This window comes from Cyprinodon variegatus, unplaced genomic scaffold (assembly GCF_000732505.1).
Source record: "Cyprinodon variegatus isolate N-32 unplaced genomic scaffold, C_variegatus-1.0 Scaffold153, whole genome shotgun sequence".
Classification (NCBI taxonomy): domain Eukaryota; kingdom Metazoa; phylum Chordata; class Actinopteri; order Cyprinodontiformes; family Cyprinodontidae; genus Cyprinodon; species Cyprinodon variegatus.
Genome location: NW_015150606.1, coordinates 101074 through 118422, shown reverse-complemented (window position 1 = coordinate 118422; position 17349 = coordinate 101074). Strand labels below are relative to the sequence as shown.

The following is a 17349-nucleotide window of genomic DNA, read 5'->3' as shown; positions in this document are numbered from 1 at the left end:
GCAAAGTTTAACTGAATCAAGTGTTTTAATAGTTGCTAAAAAAACATGTTGTGACAATTATGGACCTTACATTGCCCTAAAGAAGGTCTTGAAATCTGGTAGCCAAGGTTTAAAAGCACTGAACTTGCACTGAATATACTCAAGTTGACAAATATTGAAGTTGTTATCTGATGCTGATATCAGGTGTCTTTCATATTTCGTTCATTGTAAATTTTAGATGGTCATTGTATGTTATCCACAGAGGTTCTGTAGCAGTATTTAACATGCTTAGGTAAAAGTACTGTAGGAAAAAAATACAAATGTTTTGTTGCAAGAGTGTTGTGTGAAAAGAACAAGCTGTTAAATGAAAACATTTCTGCATAGTTAAAATGTTTATTTTTAGGCTCTGCTCTCGGCACACGACAGCGTGGCCCAGAAGGACTACGAGCCGGTGCTGCCACCGATGCCAGACGAGCTGCCGGATGAGGAGGAGGCCACCCGGATTGTCTGCCTGGTCAAGAACAAACAGCCATTGGTGAGAAGCTCCTTCGTCTCAGTCACGTTTTAAAATGTGACTTTTGTGAAAACTTGGAAAAAATGGCAGTAATGGTTGATACTGATTTGGAAATGTGTTTCAGAGCTTTTTTTCTTTAAGCAATCAGTTGAATTCAGTTACCTGAAAATGAATTTAAAACAGACATCAAGTGTTAATTTTGGCAATTTTTTTTTTTTACATGAAGTAAATTTATTAGATTGACACAGAGTGTCTCATAATTGCGCACTTTAAATTAAATTATTAAAGAGGAATTTCAAATTGTTTTCATCAATCTATTTTTAAATACTGCAATTTCAAAATGTGTTTTCAAAAGGCATTTCTAAAGGGATACTTTAAAACCACAATTCATACATCTTGATTTTTAATGACTTTCATTGCCAAACATTAAAAAAGTAAAAACAAAATTTCCAGACCCAACAATGGCATATTAATGGTTAAGCTGTAGCTTAATAAGAGTTTAGTTCAATTTACTAACAGTTTCTCAACAGGTTAACAGTATAGTTACAGTTTATTAATAAGAGGCATGGGTTAATAATAACAATATTAGTAATAACAAAAATGATTTATAAATAAACATATAAAAGGAAATGGAAAAGGGAATTACCTTTTTATATGTTTGATTAGAAAGGACATTTATAATGAGATTCATGAATTGTGGTTTTTCAATCTCTTTTTTTAAAATGCGATTTCACTATACACTTTTGATTGCAGTATTTATGGACTGATAAATAAAATTAAAAACATTACAAAACTATTTTCTATCTGGATTTTAAATTCTATGATTTAAATGTTAACTTTGAAATTGTGTTTTACTTTAACTGACACTCCTGATCCTCCATACAAGCAGAGCAATTTAGTTGTGTTTTTTCTTTAATGTTTCGTTTCAGTTTCAGTTAGATTTGCTGAATGATAAACATTTTTTGTTTATTGCATTTATTTTTATATTTCTAGTAGACACTAAAGGCTAAATGAAACAGCACATTAGAAAAAAATAAAGAATTAAAAAAAAAGAAACTACTGTATAAATAATAAAAAAAGCAGAAAACAATATTACAAAGGTTGTAAAAGTTATACTTATTCCTTACTTACTAATTTATACATATTAATAATAGATGTTAAAACAGAGAGACAATGAGTCATTAGCTGATTTAAATAAAAGTAATAAATCATTGAGTATATTATACTACAATAATCCAAACAAATTTACCTTAAAGAAGACGAGTTCTATACAAAAAGATTTCAAACTTCTTTTTTTTTACTTTTTCTTTTCATTGCCGATTTTCTTTCAATTTGAATTTGTTGTACAACCAGAATCAGTCCTGAGTAGATTGAAATAAGTCCTTGATTTCTTTCATAGATTAGAAATCTGCATGAGCATTAAAGCTTTGTTTCTTATCCACATGATGACATAGCTTATGGCGCTACAAAATGAATAGAAACAACAGGGATCTTGAGGAACACCGCAGTTAATTTGGCATTTCAGATCAGAAATGTGATGTCCACACCATGTGGAATTAAACTTTATTTCGATATTAAGAGAACACAACAATAACCGTTTCTTTGTAGTCTTGAAATGTTCCAATTTTTTTGTGCAAAGACATTATTATGGAGATATTTTCAGTGACTCTGTTGTGTCACAGCTTGGCGGGCTGAGTGGTGCCTCCCATGCCTGTGCAAGGAGTTGTAGATCAGGGATGGGAAGTGCCTGGAGCATTCACAGCAGTGAGACATTTAGAGTGCAAAGTCCTGCCGCTGAAAACCTGCGGCGCTTCTCATGTTGTGATGTCCGGAGGACCTGCAGCCATCCTGCAGAGCCGCCGCGCCCCCCAGCAGAAATCCGAACGTTCCTACTGCCTCGACACCAAGAGTGCTGTCACCAGAAGATGGTTCACTGCAGAATGTGTTACGCTGATCTGCTCTTTGAGCAACGGTTGAACCAGTCGGCACCATCTATCCACAGCCCTAATGGGTTTGGTAAGAAAAGAAGTTTCCAGAAAACATCTCTTTTGCCTTGAAAACTCATCCGTCTCCATCCATCATCTATAAATCGATTCATTGTCATATGGATGAATTTTTTTTCTGTATTTCCTATGGAGACCACCCTGCTGAAAGTGAGACAGGACTGTTCTCTAGCGCTCCGTATTCTACCTGTCTTGGCGTACCACGCTGCCTTCAAAAATGCCCCTACCTTCAGCCAGGTCTTCCTCGAGCCCAAAGCCCTTGCATCCGCACGGCTCCACCAAGCCCCATGCGACCTCACCGGGTGCTGGAGGAGACCCCCGTAGAACTGGCCAGGCAAGAGAGCCTGGATGGGTTGAGGACTACCATTCAGCTGGCAGCCAGCTCGATGGAAAACAGCAGTAAAGATATCACAGTCCTGGGAGAGCGGATGGTAGCCGCCACGGAGCGTATGACAGAGACGGTACAATCCCTGGTTCTCCTCACCCAGGTGGTGGACCGGCTGCAAGCACTCCTCACCACCACCAGGACTGAGGTCAATACCAGAAAGACTCCAGACACAGAGCTGTGTTCATCCACCTCCAGTGCCAGTTCTCTGGATGCTCCCTCCACCTCAAAGGACCCAACTCCTTACTCTGCATCTCATCATGGTTCTCCACTTACCACTGTAAGAACAAAAAAACTTAGCCCAAGGGTTCCAGTAATGTCCAAAGGTCCACTCACCAATGGCGAACTGCTCGACCTCACCAAGACAACAAACAATATAAAAGGATGCCACTCAAAAAAGAGGAAGAAGAGAAAGAAAAGGAAGAAACCAACCTAAGTGACGAAGAAGGGGCTACAAACAGTGAGCTTTTTTATGGAATTGTTTCTACATTCCATTCCATCATTTGAATCTTCAACGAAAACAGTCAAAGACACCCCTCTCATTTTGTGCACTAGTTTGGTTGTTGTCTTTTCAAAATCATACATTCCTTCTGTTTCATGCATGGTCTCTAGCGGTCATCATTACAAGAGCATTCCCATTATGCAGCTTGTTGGACACTTTAGCCTCTGAGCTTGACATGGTGTCGGTTTTTCTCTTTCAGGGAGCAACGATTAAGAGAAACGAGATCACGGGAGAGATTTTCGTGGCCCGTGTTATTCATGGAGGCCTGGCCGATCGAAGCGGTAAGACACTTTTTTTCTTCTGTTTGACAATGTTGTGTCAACTGATTGGAGTTGTTTGAGTCACTGTTTCCTTCCTAACAGCTCGAACTAGGCTATCCTTTCCCCTCTGACCTCTGGCATCAACAAGGAATTTTTGCCCAAAAAACTGATGCTCATCGGATACTCTTTCCTTTTTTTAACTATTCTCTGTAAACCGTAGAGATTTTTATGCGTGAAAATCTTAGTAGATCCGCATTTTCTGAAATACTCCCACCAGCCCATCTGGCAACAACAACCATGCCACGACCAAAGTCATTTTAATAACCTTTCTTCCCCATTCTGTTGCCCATTCTGCAGCAGATTGTCTTGATCATGTCTACATCCCTAAATCAGCCATTGGCCCAATGGCTGATTTGAAATTTGAACTAAGGAGTAATTGGACAGGTGTACCTAATGGCCAGTGATTCTATATCTCCTCAACACCTTTCCAGCCTATTCTGGTCAACCGTACGGTGTTCCCAGGCGAGCAGGGGCATTGAAGGCATCTCCTATAAAATCAGAGTATCCTACTACCTGGATGTGACTCGTTATTGTATTTAGTTGGCTATACAGTTATACAACTAGAGGGAATTCTTTGGTATCCCAATCTAAGATTTTTAACTTGGTGAACAAAACTTCTATGTAGGTGAATATGTTCTCCAATGAGTTTGGGTGTCCTTGAAGGGCAACATGGACAATAAACCTCCAAAAGTAGCCATTCGGGAACCATTCTGGTAAATTCCTGATCCATTTCTGGTGAAATTTATGAAAAAGCAAAAAAAAGTGATGCTAAATCTAATTAGCGTCCCTGTATGCAGGTCTTCTTCATGCAGGGGACAGGATTGTAGAGGTGAATGGGTTTCCGGTGGATGGATTGAACCCTGAGCAAGTGATCCAAGTTGTGGTGGGTTGATTGGTAGTATATTTTCATAATCATGAAATTCCTTTATATTTGCTATAAAATGTTTTTTTCTTTTGTTCAATTACATCCAATTAGCAAGCTCGGGCACAAGGCACCATCATGTTTAAGGTCATTCCCATCACAGAGCGGCCAATCCACAACCAGACCATGGTAAGTCTGTCTACCACCTTTCTGTGTCGTCTGTATTTCACATGCATAAAACTGGCTGAGAGTCTAAATCTGTTTGTCAGCTCTACGTTCGCGCCATGACCGACTACAGTCCTCAGCAAGACCCGAACATCCCCTGCGCTGACGCAGGGATGAGCTTCCAGAAAGGCGACATCTTGGAGATCGTGGATCAGACTGACACGGTGTGGTGGCAAGCCAAGAAGCTGCCCAGCAGTTCTGCCTGTGCCGGACTCATCCCTTCAGCTAGCCTTCTCAAACGGTCTGCATCTTCCTTTTTAATGTAACTTAGTTCTGGGTTGGCCTTAGATGCCAGAGAGGATGCCCACAGGGGTCTAGGACCTTACATTAGCAGCCATTTAAAAAGGCCCTTCTCAGTGAAACGCCGGCCGAATGGCAGCCCACTTCCCTGCAACTCCCAGCAAAATCCCCTCCAACCTCCAGCCACTGGAATGACCCCCTCTTGCATATTTTTTGTCTCTACCCTTTCACCGGATTACAGGGTCTGACCAGGAGATGACGCTTCTCTTTAGATCTTAATGTCCACAAATCATGACAGAATTTTTTAGAACAAAGATTGAAGTTTAAAAATGAATTGTAGGGGACCGGCCAAGGGGCCATCAAGGAAAGTGGAGAAATTTTGAATGGTTACTACTGTACTTAGAGGCATGATCAAGAGCAAATAAATGGAGCAAAGGACGTGTTTTGATTAATAGGAATCTGGTGATGTGTGCCAGTAGACTAAATGGTTACTTTTGCTCAAATTAAGGCTGAATAATAAGGCCAAAACTTACATTACAATATATTTCTTGATTTCAGTTGATCAAATATTTGGAGGTGGATAACAAAATAAAAGCCTCAGAACAACTGAAACGAATTTCCACAACAGATGCCCTTCTAAACTTAGGACAATTATTTTCCCTTGTTTTTCTTTTTTCTTTTTAAACTCCTCCAATGTAATATTTTAGAAATAATTGTTTTAAAAAAAATGAAACAGAAGTGCATAAAATCGGAGACAGCGTCAATGATGCGACCAAAGCTTTCAAAACATTCTTGTGTGATGCTTAGGACCTATAATGGAATCCTGTAAGACATGATGCCAACTTTGCAGGGGTGGAGCTAGATGGGGGGGGTCAGGGGTGCAAAGAAAGATAATTAAGCAGAATTTTTTTGATGTTTACCTTAAGAATAATTGAACAAAGTCCAAATGCAACGTCTTGCCTTTAACTTTAGGATTTTATCATCAGTTTGATGGAATACAAGAAATAAATACCACCTAAACTGTATTAGAAATTGTTCATGACTTTCTTTTTGTTATTGTGCCTTTAATTGATTGAAACAATTGTTTTTAAAATGACCTTTTGCAGCAAAAATCTGTCAGTTAAGTCCCCTTCCAAAAAAAATGTAAAAAGCAATCCACTGGACTTTGTTTCCAAGTTTGAAGACATTTCGCTTCCCATCCACAAAGCTTTTTTTCCAATTCAAATGTCAGGAATAGCGTTGAGTTTGAGGTTTTATACAGTAGCCTAACAAAAAATTTAACTTTTTCTTTGGAGTGACTATGACCTGGATGACTGAGACTTTTCACCAACTTAAACCCCCTTATAAAATATCTGAAGTACATTCTATGATCCAACACTTTGTAGAATCTCTTTAGCAGGAATAATTCCCAATTGTTGGTTTCTGTCCATCTTTATCCACCTTTTTAATCCCTGTAGTGGAATTTTTCCAACGCTTTCTTAAATTTGTGCTTCAGCTCTTGTGTCTGCAGATATTTCTGTTCTGCACAGCTCTCCTTAGATTCCGCTGCAGCTCCAAACAGACGACGTCTGTACTTTGGATGCTCCATAGAAAACATAAAAATATTCTTTCTTAGAGGTCCTTTAATAGATCTGTAGATTATTTTTTTATGGTTCGGTTACAGATCAGTTTTTTAAAATAGAAAGCTCCCTCAAAATGTCATTATTATATATATTGTTTTGCTTTTTATCTTTTAATGATGCACAAATGAGATGTAGATTATGGAGTTTAACCTGAGCCGTGTCTCTGTGATATAGGAAGCAGAGGGAGTTCTGGTGGTCCCAGCCCTACCAACCACACGCCTGCATGCAGATCTGTGAGTTTCCTGCTCTTCTTTTAGCTGACGTCACCTATTTTATGCTCTGTACGATTTAACAGATCGGTTTCATGTGTTTTACTCCATGCTTGCTGCAGTGAGCACTGTAGATGAAGGTCGGTAAAGTCTATGTTCGTACGTGGTTGAATTATTGTGATTATTGTGACATTTTTTATTTTATTTTCCCAGAGGAGGATTTGATGGCCATTGATGAGAAATGTGTTGAAGCAGGTGAGGTGTGATCTAAATGTAATTTCCAAATAATTTTTTGCTGCTTTGCTTAATTATCTGTGTGTTCTGGGTTTGAAACAGACGAGGAAGCTTTTGAATCCGGTAGGTAAGTTTTTCCTTTTTTGGGGGGGGAGGGGTGGGATTTGTTTGTTTTTTTAATGCTAGAATTTCCTTTGCTCCGTTTTCTGCCTCCCATGGAAACTTTTGTTTGTCTTTTCCAAACGTTTCTCGGCTCTGATGGGAAAATGTCAGAGGAGCTCAGAGAAGGTGAGGAAAGCTCCTTTTTTTTCTGTCTTCCAGATTTCTTGCAGAGGATAAATTTGTCCTTTGATTTACCTTAGAAAAGGAATTTCAATAGGCTTTAACCTCTGTAGGTCCATCATATCTTTAGGTATGTTTAATGTGTCTTCTGTATTTTTTTAATCAGTTTTGCTAAATGTTGCATCTGTTCTTTTTCTCCCACCAGAGGATGATGACTTCAGCAGCAACGTTGAAGGATTTTATATAGGTAACCTACTGAATTCCTGTTTATCTGAGTTCTTATTTTATGATTTATTTGGTTTAGTTTTACGTTTGGCTGTGTTAATGCTAGGGCCGCATTTCCAATATAATTGCAATTTAGTGCAATTTTCAAATTGCAGACACACTCAATTTAAGTCACATTGAATTTAACTAGAGCAGGACAGTGGCAGAAATATGCTTAAAGTGGGTTTGCCGCCAAACCAAAGAGAGGCGAGTTGCAGCTAGCACCTGGATCCATGCATGATAGGAGAAGTAAGAACTGCTGTCTGCAAAGGTTACAATAAAGTTCTGCAACAATTGACTCTGGACAAGCAAGCCTTTAAGGTCAGAATCACTGGAGTAAAACATCTACATGCTTGTGTGGTTAATGGAAAGAGAAATCACAATAAAATTACCATCGCAGAATTGGTTAAAAAAAAATCACAATTTAGATTTTTTACAAAATCGTTCAGCCCTGTTTAATGCTTGCTTTTCATACAATTTTTATCAGTTTCCATAAAATAAATTTAACAAAAAGAATAAAAAAGTAGCTGACCATAAACAGAATAAGTTTTTAAAGCAGATTTAACCTTCTTTAGAAAACAGCCTTGACTTTAAACTGATAGAGAGAATTTATGGAGGGAGGATTAGGGTGATGACGAAGAGGCCTGCCAACTTCAAACACTTAAATAAAGCTCAACAAAAAATAAATTACATAAAAGTAGAAACAAGATAGTTATATATATATAAAAAATCCTGTCAAAAATCAGCCTCTTGGCTGAAAATATTGTAAAATCTAGAGTTATAGTTGGCATAATAAGTAAAGTGAAGTAAAACTCAATCAAAAAAAGAGATGCTTGAGTATATAAAATGTTTTAGAAATAAAAATTTAGAAAATAAGATATAAAAGAAAAATGAAAAACAAAAAAATAAACAGAAAATCTAAGAAAAACATTTTTTATTTCTGGATTCCACTTTTTCTTTTCAAATTTCCGTTCACAAAATATTCTTTGCTCCTAACAATAATGGAATAAAACATCACTCCATATCTCTATGTCCATGCAGCTTCTTGCAAATATCATACATATATATATATATATATATATATTGAGACTATCAGGAGAAATAATAGCTGGGACTTCAATTTTATAACCTCATTATTCCTTAAAGTTTAGCCTCTGACATTCTTTTCGTGACCATCAGCGGGCTTCAGGCGTAGCATTCGTCTCTGTCGGCGGCGTTCCCACAGCATCACTCAGCCATCCTGCAACCTCCGCTGTCCAACCAGCTGCTACAGCGCCCTGAATAACCCTTATGAGGAGGTGGTTCGCTACCAGCGCCACCCAGAGGACACACAACGCCTCATTACGCTCCTAGGTATTTTTATTTTTATTAGAGTTAAAAAAAAAAAGAGGATAGCAACAAATAATCATGATTTTCTTTTTCATTAGGTCCGTCTGGTGTGGGCGTGAATGAACTTCGGAGGCGCTTGATCGAGATGAACCCAAACCTCTTCCAGGGAGCAATACCTCGTAGGTTTAATCACAAAACGCATTAGGATTTATTATTGTCTGAACTCCAAGTCTCTCATGTTTATCCTCAGACACCACCAGAAGTCCAAGAGGGTATGAGGAATCCGGGAGAGAATACTACTTCATCAGTCGAGAGATTTTTGACAACATGGTCTATAATAATCGGTAGAGCTGCTATTTCCTACAGCTTTTTTTTCCCCCGTTTCTTTAAATGTCTGCATTATTTATATGTCAAAGCTGCTGTTTTTGGCAGGTTTCTGGAATTTGGCGAGTACAAAGGTAACCTCTACGGAACTAGCATTGATGCTGTGAAAGAAGTTTTAAACAGCGGAAAGATCTGCGTCATCGACATAGACGCTAACGTAAGTCCAGGAAGTTTTACCAGGGAACAGTTTTAGAAGCAGAATCAAAGATGTAGACTGAAAAAAACTTTCTTTGCCTCCATTTTTTTAGGCAATCCAGGCAGTGAGGACACATGAACTGAGAGCCTACATCATTTATGTGAAGCCTCCATCTCTGGAGTGCCTCAGAGAGACAAAACAGGAGTCCTACATCACCACCAACTACTATGTCAACCGCCCTTTCAAAGTATGCTCTGCAGCGGCCATATTGGAGACAGTGGTAGTGTTGGTAGCAGATATTATATGGAGGGAGTTTTGTTTCATTATTGTTGCAAAAAAACATGATTTGTATATGGAAATTTATAGAAAGTGCAATCCAGAAAAAGAAACTTTAGAAAATGTTTCAATAAAAGTAAAAATATTTTAGGAGTAACTTAGCTGTTTATTATTACATTTTGGTACAGATTTTGTATTTTCATATTTTCTTTTTATATTGGGATTTCNAAAAAAATAAACAGAAAATCTAAGAAAAACATTTTTTATTTCTGGATTCCACTTTTTCTTTTCAAATTTCCGTTCACATAAAATGTTCTTTGCTCCTAACAATAATGGAATAAAACATCACTCCATATCTCTATGTCCATGCAGCTTCTTGCAAATATCATACATATATATATATATATATATATATTGAGACTATCAGGAGAAATAATAGCTGGGACTTCAATTTTATAACCTCATTATTCCTTAAAGTTTAGCCTCTGACATTCTTTTCGTGACCATCAGCGGGCTTCAGGCGTAGCATTCGTCTCTGTCGGCGGCGTTCCCACAGCATCACTCAGCCATCCTGCAACCTCCGCTGTCCAACCAGCTGCTACAGCGCCCTGAATAACCCTTATGAGGAGGTGGTTCGCTACCAGCGCCACCCAGAGGACACACAACGCCTCATTACGCTCCTAGGTATTTTTATTTTTATTAGAGTTAAAAAAAAAAAGAGGATAGCAACAAATAATCATGATTTTCTTTTTCATTAGGTCCGTCTGGTGTGGGCGTGAATGAACTTCGGAGGCGCTTGATCGAGATGAACCCAAACGTCTTCCAGGGAGCAATACCTCGTAGGTTTAATCACAAAACGCATTAGGATTTATTATTGTCTGAACTCCAAGTCTCTCATGTTTATCCTCAGACACCACCAGAAGTCCAAGAGGGTATGAGGAATCCGGGAGAGAATACTACTTCATCAGTCGAGAGATTTTTGACAACATGGTCTATAATAATCGGTAGAGCTGCTATTTCCTACAGCTTTTTTTTCCCCCGTTTCTTTAAATGTCTGCATTATTTATATGTCAAAGCTGCTGTTTTTGGCAGGTTTCTGGAATTTGGCGAGTACAAAGGTAACCTCTACGGAACTAGCATTGATGCTGTGAAAGAAGTTTTAAACAGCGGAAAGATCTGCGTCATCGACATAGACGCTAACGTAAGTCCAGGAAGTTTTACCAGGGAGCAGTTTTAGAAGCAGAATCAAAGATGTAGACTGAAAAAAACTTTCTTTGCCTCCATTTTTTTAGGCAATCCAGGCAGTGAGGACACATGAACTGAGAGCCTACATCATTTATGTGAAGCCTCCATCTCTGGAGTGCCTCAGAGAGACAAAACAGGAGTCCTACATCACCACCAACTACTATGTCAACCGCCCTTTCAAAGTATGCTCTGCAGCGGCCATATTGGAGACAGTGGTAGTGTTGGTAGCAGATATTATATGGAGGGAGTTTTGTTTCATTATTGTTGCAAAAAAACATGATTTGTATATGGAAATTTATAGAAAGTGCAATCCAGAAAAAGAAACTTTGGAAAATGTTTCAATAAAAGTAAAAATATTTTAGGAGTAACTTAGCTGTTTATTATTACATTTTGGCACAGATTTTGTATTTTCATATTTTCTTTTTATATTGGGATTTCAGATTGAGTTTTACAAACTGCATTTTTTAAAATTGCATTTCACACATTACATTGGCTTCACCGTAAGTCCCTCTTTAAACATTGACCAATAAGAATGTTTGTTTTCTTATTGGTCATCCTTCCAGACCAATACAAATGCGTCTTCACTCCTCCCTCCAGAGGAGAGCCCGCCCCCAAAAGTGAACAAAATTTAATCTGTGAAATGCAAGTTAAAAGCATTGCAGCTTGAAAAACTGAATCTGGAAAACAGACATTTGGAGAAGAAAAAAATTAAAATGTTTAGTAAAAATATAAAATCTGTAGTTTTGTAATTATACAATTAAGGAAATAGAAAAAAACAAAAAGTAAAAAACAAAGTATAGAAAACAAAACCAAGCACCAACACTACAGGAATATAAATTAATAATTTTTGATGATTCATTTTTTGCAGATTTCAATTTACAAAAAGTTAATTGAAAAGTTTTTTTAATCCAATTTCCAAGTGCTAAACATGTTCTGTGCTTGGAAAAGGGAAAACAAAGTTTGGTTCATGAACACAAAGAAAATGTCAGTGAATTCTTACAGGATGGACTTGAACTATGAGTAATTTGACTTTGAACAGGATGAAGACTTCCAGGAAATGGAGGAATCAGCCCGGAAGATTGAGGCCCAGTACTGGCAGTTCTTCGATGAGGTGATCGTCAACGATGAGCTGCAGGACTCGTGTGTCCAACTGCTGACAGCAGTCAGGAAGGCGCAGGATGAACCTCAGTGGATCCCTGCCTGCTGGATACGACCCACAGCAGAATCATGAGAGGGACGAAACTGACTATTTTTCACACGAGATAAAAAAACAAAACAAAAAAAAAAGTTGGCTGAGTGTTTGATGAGAAACAGGTCATGAAAAATATAAGACCTTTGATCTGTATATGTTTAAATCCCATAAGAGCACAAAGCTGGACTGAAGCCCTAGAAAATCCCATAAACTGTGTCACAGTTTAATTTGTTTATACCATTCTAAATTCATCAGTTTTAGATCTGCTGTAGCATGCTTGAGGATGTTCAGATTAAAATAAGTCTTCTGTTTTTTTTACTTTGGATGCAGCTCTATTTTACAATATGCCGATTCATTTTCAGATATTGAAAACTTGCTTAAGACATTTTCATTTCTTATTAAAATGTTAAACTTCTAACTTCAACTATTTTTGTGTTTACTTTTGTTTCTTCGGTTTTCCAGAAAAAAAGGTCTTTGAATATTAATAGTTGGAATTATATGGAGTAAAATTTGTGTCAAAAAAACATGTGCGTAGGTTTTTCGATTTGTAAATGTAAGTCAATAAATCTAAATAAATATAACAATTGTATCTGTGCTTGTCGTCCACTCATGCATACATGAAAACATGTTCTACAAGTATAAATGACAAACTTACAAATGCAAGCAACATAACGTAAAACTTTTTTTACAATCTGTGATTAAACGGGCAGAAGTGGAAGAATGTTAAAAGCATCCACTGAATGTTGTATTTTTGCTGAAATATTTTCAGCGCAGTTTAAAGTTCAGTTGATTGTTTTGTTCTTGTCTTCTCATTTTAAGGCTATTGGCGAACAACTGTCATGTTTTACCGCCACCATCTGGTCGGGAGTGTAATAGCATCGTAAATTTATGACTTGTACTTCGTCCTTCCAAAGTTGCAACTTGTATTTGTAAACATGTCAGATGTACGAATGAGTTGACGACGAGGAACAAATACAAATATTGAACTTATTTTCTTTTGCTGAGTTGTAGTCCCCTTTGGAGTTCAGTCCCTTTTTGCCTACGTTTTTGACAGCCATCTTAGCCCAAAGGCGCAGAATAAAATCAAAGAATTCAAGTTAAAAATCTATTTTTTTTATTGATTTTAATTTTCCACATTATTAAAAACGTTTGAAAGATTAAAAATGTTGGTTAAATCATTCAGAAAAGTTTAATATTTTGCCACGTGTTTCGAGTTTTAGGCTCCGTCTGAGGTGGTCATATGGTAACGTAATACTGTAGTCAGATATATATTCCACATGCACACACAATGAAGATGCACATGAAATATGCATGTATTAATTACATTGATATGGTAATTACGTATAATTCCAAGATTTTACATCAAGACTGAATTACATGTCTGTTCCATGCTATAGTATTTTTCTACTTGCAAATTGTGCATGCGTGGTGCCATGTTTTTTTTATGCTGTGTCTGTGCATAAGTGTGCAGGTAAAATTACCTGTGAAACTCTAACAGAGCCAGAAAATGGCTTGTTTTTGCAGTCAAACGCTGCATACATAGGATTTTTTTGTGGTGAGACTTCATGAGAGTGGGGAGTATCAAGATGGTGGCAGGGGACTTCACTTTTTTTTGGGTTATCAGCATTCCATTGAAAAATAGAGATCAGTGGGTGCAGCTTTGGTAAAGCTTTCCTAGAATCCTTTCAGAAGTTAATAAATAAGGCACAGTGTGTGTCTGCAGCCTATGGTGTCTGTTCTGCTCTCACCTTCTTCATTCACTCTACTTTTTTCCTTTGATCAGCAGATTGAGACTTCAAGCGAGGCATGGTTCCCCTTTCCTGCGTTTTTGGGAAAATGCTTGTTCCACCAAATGACTTCAAAGAATCCTTTAAAAAAGTTTTTGCATCCGGATTAGGATGTAGGGTCGCTCCTTGGCATGATACCCACCTTTGGTAAAAATGTCATCAAAATCCATTCATTACTTTTCCAGTTATCCCACTAACATACGAACATGACCTCCTTGGCGGAGGTAATGAAGCATGGAGGGAATATAAACAGTATAATAAACTGATGCACTGCTTAACCTTTAATTCAGCTTGTAAGTTAAATATTGCTAAAGGGTATTAGCAAAGATCTTATGCCATAGTTTGACTCCTTACTGTTGATCTATCACACCTCCAGTTTTACGTCAATGACGAAACAAAAATAACAAATTAGGAAATTAAATGATTTATTAAAATAAATTGTTAAATACAGGAACATATTGTTTAGAAACGGATCATGGAGGCGACCGTCAGTCATAATCGTGGTCTTTAAGGTGAAGAGGCCAGTGCTGAGAGGCTGACACCTGCTCTGCCACTTCCTGTCGTAGAAGGCGCCCTCCTTTGGCGCCCTCCCCCTCAGGAGGTGGGGGATCGAGCGAAGGCCAGGGTTCTTCTACGGCTGGCTCCACAATGTCGCCGTTGGTGACTGCCAGGTTATGGAGTATGGCGCAAACAGCGGCCACTTTAGGGGCGAAGGTGGTGCTCACTTCCAGTGCTTTGAAGAAGACCCCTCTCCATCTGGCCTTCATCATGCCGAAGGCCTTCTCGATGACGCAGGCCTTTGGGGGAGAAACATGTAGTTAGTTCATACCCCTCCCACCTTTGACAGCTTCAACACCTACCTTGGCATGACGGGCATTGAAGCAGGCCTCCAGTGATCCCTGCAGTGGCTTATGGTAGGGGGTGAGGAGAGCTATTGGTGTGTTGATGCATGGGTACCCCCCATCCCCCACAATGAAGTACCCAGAAGGCGGGTAGATGCCGCCGACAAACACCGGACTGTTCTTCAGCACCTTTAGCTCAGGCACAGACCCGGGGTAGCCGACGAAAATATCCAGGAGTTTGCCGGTGCTGTCGCAGATTCCCTGAAGCAGGATGCTGTGGAACCGCTTCCTGTTCAAGTAATCTGGAGCCGCCCCCGGATGAGACGCCTTAATGGGGATGTGACACACACCGATGGCTCCAGCGCAGCGGCCGAAGGCGGGACTGCCGGCCAGATGTTGGAAGCCGCTCCCTATTTCTGGACACTGCTCTGGTAGGGGAAACCCAATAACTCTGTCTAGGAGGGTCAAAATGGCGTCACACACACGGTGGACGAGGTCGCACACCGTAGATCTTGGCATCTCAAAGGCGTTAGACACCAATCGGTACGACAGTCCGTGCGCCAGCCAGTATAACACCATGAGGATCTCCATTTCCTGGCCCCAACCGTGCGTCTTCTCCCTCCTGAGCAGGTCCATCAGGGCCTGAATGGTGGTTCTTGTGAGCCTGTAGTCTCGACGTAGATCTTGGGTTTGGTCCAGGTACCGTTCCCAAGGAGGCACTATGGAGCTGGGGGTGGCGTAGATCGGCACATCCTGCAGGAGAACACAAAAGAACTGACTCAATGCCAAGTCCCAATATCGGCACATCTACCCAACTCCACTACTTCCTGAACTTCACTTTGTCTCCAGTCTTTCATTAATGGACAAACTGATTGATCCAGCTGTGCCGGGCCATTATCGTCATAGTTACTGAGGTCACCACTTTTTCCTAACCTTAAAAATAGAAACATTTATAACACATACATGATGTATGGTTTTACTAATTAATCTGTCAGTAAAATCTTTTCCACTCATTTATTTCAAATAAGGACCTTATGTAGAAAAAAAAACACATATAGTAACAGTGACCCTCAATAATACTATCTATAAATGTATAAAATGGCCAATTTTTTGTGCAGTGAAATAAAACCAATTTAAAATACCAAATTAAATATATGTTGGTAATAAATTTAAAAGAAAAGATTCAAATTTAAAGTAGATGAATGAATTAATCAATTATTCTGGTTGTACTTTACAAAATAATTAGAACCTTTCAAATTTTGAATTGGGTCATAGATTCTGCATCAACTGTCCAAGTTGTTCCTTTTTTGATTTGCAAATGTTCATTGCTCTATAAAAAATAGCCTGACTTTCTTAAGTCTTTTTCTTTAGATAATGGTGCTCTATAAAAACATTGAAAACAAAATAAATTCAAGGAAAATATGATATAAAATGTTGTAATTCTTTTTTTTTTAAATGTCTTTATTTTTATTTCTACTATTTTTATCCAGTTCGACTTATTGCTCCACAGATGTTTTAATATAATGAGTATTTTCGTATCTCACATGTCAAGTGCACGGTTGATATATATATATATATATATATATATATATATATATATATATATATATATATATATAAATATGTTTCATTTAACTTGTTTTTTAATAAATAAGGTTAAAAAAAGTGAGCTTCGGTTTCAGTTTTCAGGTGGATTTATTATAACAATGTTTAACTGTGGATTTGTGAATACTAAACAATGTATTGTTGAAATTTCAACTTGACATTTTTTAACTCGCAATATTACAAAAACAGGGACTGGTCACTGTTACAATTTGGGGAGCAAGATCTATCCTACTTCTCAAGATTTCAAGAAAAGGAAAACAGTTGTTGCTATAGCAACACAGGGCCTCACGATCCATACTTTCAGCTGAACAAAAAAAATATTTACAATTTTGTTTAGAGATTGAAACACTAAACAAGAGCAGATTCTGTTAGATTATTAATCTTTCAGAAGTGCAATAATCTCCATTTTTTTCCCATTTTTCTTTAATTTGAGCTTTTTTCAATCTTAAAATGAAAGTCATTCTTCCCATAGTGAATATTTCCTGCACAATGTCCATCCACTGAGTGTGGTTGGGTGGCTCAGGTCTGAGCCATCTTCTTGTTATGGCTTTCCTCCCCGCTGACAGTAATATTATAACCAAATACAGATCATCTTTTTTCACATTAAACATAAGGCCCAGATACATTGTGGTAAAAGTAAACGGAACAGAATACAACAGTACTTTGAACAGAGTGAGGTGGATAGAAGACCAGAAAGGTTTTATCTCAATGCATCTCTAGAAAACATGTGCATGGTTGGCGTCAGCAGCACCACATTGTCTCCAACACATTTGTTGGGTGGACAGTTGCTTACTTTTAATAGATGGCGTGATAAAGAATCAAATGAAATTGTTCCAGTTGAATTTCCTCCATTTTAGTGAATTTGTAGAAGTCTGAGACATCTCACAGATTTTATACCATTCCTTATTGGAA

General features: G+C 38.2%; 2 protein-coding genes across 2 annotated transcripts in view; one reads left to right on the top strand and one right to left on the bottom strand.

Moving 5' to 3' along the window:
* mpp4 (membrane protein, palmitoylated 4) overlaps window positions 1-12616 on the top strand; it is a 14910-nt gene extending 2294 nt beyond the window's left edge. Inside the window, exons 5-21 of the mRNA XM_015377404.1 lie at window positions 383-514; window positions 3583-3664; window positions 4501-4586; window positions 4680-4754; window positions 4835-5031; window positions 6827-6885; window positions 6984-7001; window positions 7075-7116; window positions 7198-7218; window positions 7369-7383; window positions 7583-7624; window positions 8821-8994; window positions 10525-10605; window positions 10677-10770; window positions 10859-10967; window positions 11059-11193; window positions 12051-12616. Of these exons, the coding sequence (XP_015232890.1) occupies window positions 383-514; window positions 3583-3664; window positions 4501-4586; window positions 4680-4754; window positions 4835-5031; window positions 6827-6885; window positions 6984-7001; window positions 7075-7116; window positions 7198-7218; window positions 7369-7383; window positions 7583-7624; window positions 8821-8994; window positions 10525-10605; window positions 10677-10770; window positions 10859-10967; window positions 11059-11193; window positions 12051-12242 (1554 nt within the window). The 3' untranslated portion in view covers window positions 12243-12616. The remainder of the gene's footprint in view (window positions 1-382; window positions 515-3582; window positions 3665-4500; window positions 4587-4679; window positions 4755-4834; window positions 5032-6826; window positions 6886-6983; window positions 7002-7074; window positions 7117-7197; window positions 7219-7368; window positions 7384-7582; window positions 7625-8820; window positions 8995-10524; window positions 10606-10676; window positions 10771-10858; window positions 10968-11058; window positions 11194-12050) is intronic.
* A 1802-nt stretch (window positions 12617-14418) lies between these two features.
* The window catches only part of LOC107086456 (putative nuclease HARBI1), a 6046-nt gene continuing 3115 nt past the window's right edge, over window positions 14419-17349 (bottom strand). Inside the window, exons 3-4 of the mRNA XM_015377401.1 lie at window positions 14851-15585; window positions 14419-14787 (exon numbers count right to left, since the gene is read on the bottom strand). Coding sequence (XP_015232887.1) covers window positions 14479-14787; window positions 14851-15585 — 1044 coding nt within the window. The 3' untranslated portion in view covers window positions 14419-14478. The remainder of the gene's footprint in view (window positions 14788-14850; window positions 15586-17349) is intronic.